Source organism: Teleopsis dalmanni, chromosome 2 (assembly GCF_002237135.1).
Source record: "Teleopsis dalmanni isolate 2A chromosome 2, ASM223713v2, whole genome shotgun sequence".
Lineage (NCBI taxonomy): Eukaryota > Metazoa > Arthropoda > Insecta > Diptera > Diopsidae > Teleopsis > Teleopsis dalmanni.
The window spans coordinates 143,377,167-143,380,446 of record NC_051847.1 but is presented as its reverse complement, the minus strand read 5'-3'; the positions used below and the strand labels follow the sequence as shown (position 1 = coordinate 143,380,446).

The following is a 3,280-nucleotide window of genomic DNA, read 5'->3' as shown; positions in this document are numbered from 1 at the left end:
TCAAATTAATTATAAATTAGCTACTTCCAGACCACACATGCAAGCAGTCAGTGTTCAATATAGTTATTATTAAATGTGAGTTGCTTGAAATTTGAAAAAATTCAAATGTTGAATGGATTCATGTATAATATTTACTCAGAAATAAGTCGTTAAATAATTGTATATCTAATGTTTATTTTATTTATTGACTAAGTAATTAGTTTTGTCAATTCATTTAATTTAATACATTTAAAAATGCTTAATTTAATAATTAATTGTAAAGACTATATAATAGCTGACTTAATTAGTTTATGTAATATATATAGTACAAACTCTTCTAATGGAAACTTGATTTGGGTGGAGAATTTTTCTAAAATCTTATCAATTCCTTTTGAATGAGCACCTATCTTGAATTAATAAAGGTTCGTTATATACAGTGTAAACTCTCCTAACGTACACTCCACTTGTACGTTATTTTTTCAGGTACGAATAATTCTGCTGGGTCAAGAACCAATCTTGAACTACGGAAAGTTGTTTACGATTAATATCCGCTTAAGAAAGTTTCTGCTATACTTTATAAATAAAATGATAAGTAAATATGATTAGGAGTATTTTTATATATTGAAACAAATTAATAGATATATGGCATCATTTATGAATTTTGGACAAGGCTTTGATAGTCAACAATGAACGGATAACTGATACTTGACTTAGATCTGTGGTAACAACTAACAATTTAAATGCTTACGTTATAAAAAGGTTTCGGATATCTAGATATATATTAAGATATAGAAGAAGAATTTATATATATAGTTAACCAAAACTTTTGTATTTAAACAAATCCACAGATATATGCTTAATTTATGAGTTTTTGGCAAGGTGTCGATAGTCTAGAAGACATAGATAAACTATATCTGCGTCAACAGCTCACAATTTGAACTCCTATGTTTTAAAAATCTTTCAAATACCTTGATATGTATTTAAAATATATAGCTGTGAACTATAGTGCTGTACTTTTACACTATGGTATGTCAAATGTACGTTACACATATTATTATGTTGAAGTTATTTTGAGCTGGTGCACTTATATTCTTTTTTAACTCGAAGTTTCTTCAAAACCCCTCTCTACACCTTGACTAGATTATTGTATATCACTTCATCAGACTAAACATCAGGCTTCCCCGAGAAGCCTGTAACTAAGTGTATATGTTGACGTCAGCAGTTGATGAAATTACAGCTTTGAGGGTACTGCGATCGTACAAAGTATTAATCAGCCCAGCACCATTCTCATCTAATATGACCCCATGTGACTATTTTTTGTTCTCCAAACAAAAGTGAATAACTTCGAAGAATGAGTTTCAAATCGATTGCGCGCATACAAACAAATTCGTTGAAGAAGTTGCGGGCCATATCTCAATTTGTCATGTCTCTATATAAGATATAGTTCTACTGGAAGTTATTTCGCCTATTTCGAAATGCATATATTTTACATTAAACATGTAAGAAAGCTGTTTTTTTTTTTTTGATTATTTTTTGGTTGAGCTTTCAGTGGTCATAGAACTGATTTATTATTTGTTATATGTCATTACCTTGTCCTGTGGAGAGCAACTTTTGCAAGATTAATTAAAATTGTATTTGTAGTTGAAATAATTTTTTTTGTAATTCAAACTAAAAAAAACCACTGTATATTATATATGGTACTTTATTTCAAAGTACTATTATGTATTTAAACTGCTTTTTATTCACTGCTATATTCCGAATCAAAGCATATTTTGAATTGGTTTGTGTATAGAAAAGAGGTGTTATCTGATTGCAATTCTACACACATCTAAAGGGGCTTAAACAAATAAAAAAGTTCATAAAGCTACTGAAATTGTAAAGTGAATGAAAAAATACCTTTTTCACAGTACGGGTATGTATTTGATTTGTAAATGGTGAAAATATTTACATTTGTGTGCAATTATATGTACATCCTTTTTAAAGGACATTACGCAAATAATGCCATAGAAGAAATTCTGTACAATACGTATGAGTATTAAGAGTCGAAAAAATATTTGAACTAAATGTCTAACGACGTTGTTTGCATTTTAGTTAATGTAAAAGCAGTCACATTATAAATGGACAAGTCACTAGAGAGATAGCAGTGCTCTAAGTCACTATATAACTATCGGTAATTAACATCAACGCGCTCAGATACAATTTGAAGGGAATTCGCTGAAGAGGTGAACTGAATTGCACGGGCAATAAGGAACAGTAGTACTGATTAAAAAGCAAGTAAAAGTAAATAGCACTTCATACTGCAAACGAATATACATTAGTTGCATCCTTTGTGAGCTTTTGTGCCACTTTACTGCGCGCAAAAGTAAATAATACTTTTTTGTTTTTTGTTTATTTGCACACTAAATAAGTTGTTTTCAGTGTTCCTCTTTCTTCACAATAAAAAAAAAAATATGCTGAAATTTATATTAAAATATACAATTTTAATAAAATTGTTTTACTTTTTTAGCACAAACACATTGTATGTTTTTTAACTTAATATTTATTCGAATTATATATAACTAAACACTTATTTACAAAACCTTATAAGGTAGTTTACACTGAATTGCATACGTTTTTTCACTTATTAACCATAGAAACCGTAGCCGGGATAGCCAAAACCACCACCATAGTATGGACGTCCATAGTAACCGCCACCAAAGCCAGGATAGCCGAAGCCGCCACCACCAAAGTATGGTCGTCTATAAAAACCGCCTCCAAAGCCAGGATAACCAAAGCCAAATTGACGTGCTTCTCTGGACTTGTCTTCATTGTTATTTTCAACTCCCGCATCAACTTCCAATAAGGCCTCGGCATTAGCATTTTCATCAGCTGTGACTTTTGCAGGCAGTACAGATCCTTGCGCGAGGCAAACGAAAACTGCCAAAAAACCGAAAATCAAAAACGCACGCATATTTCGTTTATTTAAATTTTTTTTCCAATTCAATATTAAAATTTTTAATATTACAATTTGTACTAATTTTCGCAGAGAATTTTGTTTAATGAGAAATGCCGGTCGCATAAGCGGCTTTTATACAAAAATCTTGCTTTTAAAAATCTAGATTTTGTTTATAATTTTGGTTTGGCCAATTAACAAAGATCGACGCAATTCTATGCTAAAAAAGTAAAAAATAAAAATATTAGAATTCAAAACAAAAAAAAAAACCAACCAAACAATTAAATGTTTACCATGTATTAAAAAAAAATGATTTAGTGTTGTAGTGTGAATAAGATTTCTGAATATATTAACATTTCTAAGCTGAAA

At 30.0% G+C, this 3,280-nt stretch overlaps 1 protein-coding gene across 1 annotated transcript; it reads right to left on the bottom strand.

Moving 5' to 3' along the window:
* Positions 1–2,602: 2,602 nt before the first annotated feature.
* LOC119675877 (glycine-rich cell wall structural protein-like) lies at positions 2,603–2,929 on the bottom strand. The gene has a single exon (XM_038087094.1). It carries the CDS (start codon positions 2,927–2,929, stop codon positions 2,603–2,605), a length of 327 nt encoding a protein of 108 aa, XP_037943022.1.
* Between the last annotated feature and the right edge of the window lie 351 nt (positions 2,930–3,280).

Coding starts and splice junctions, on each gene's coding strand:
- LOC119675877 (XM_038087094.1), bottom strand. CDS start 2,929: ATGCGTGCGTTTTTGATTTTCGGTTTTTTGGCAGTTTTCGTTTGCCTC.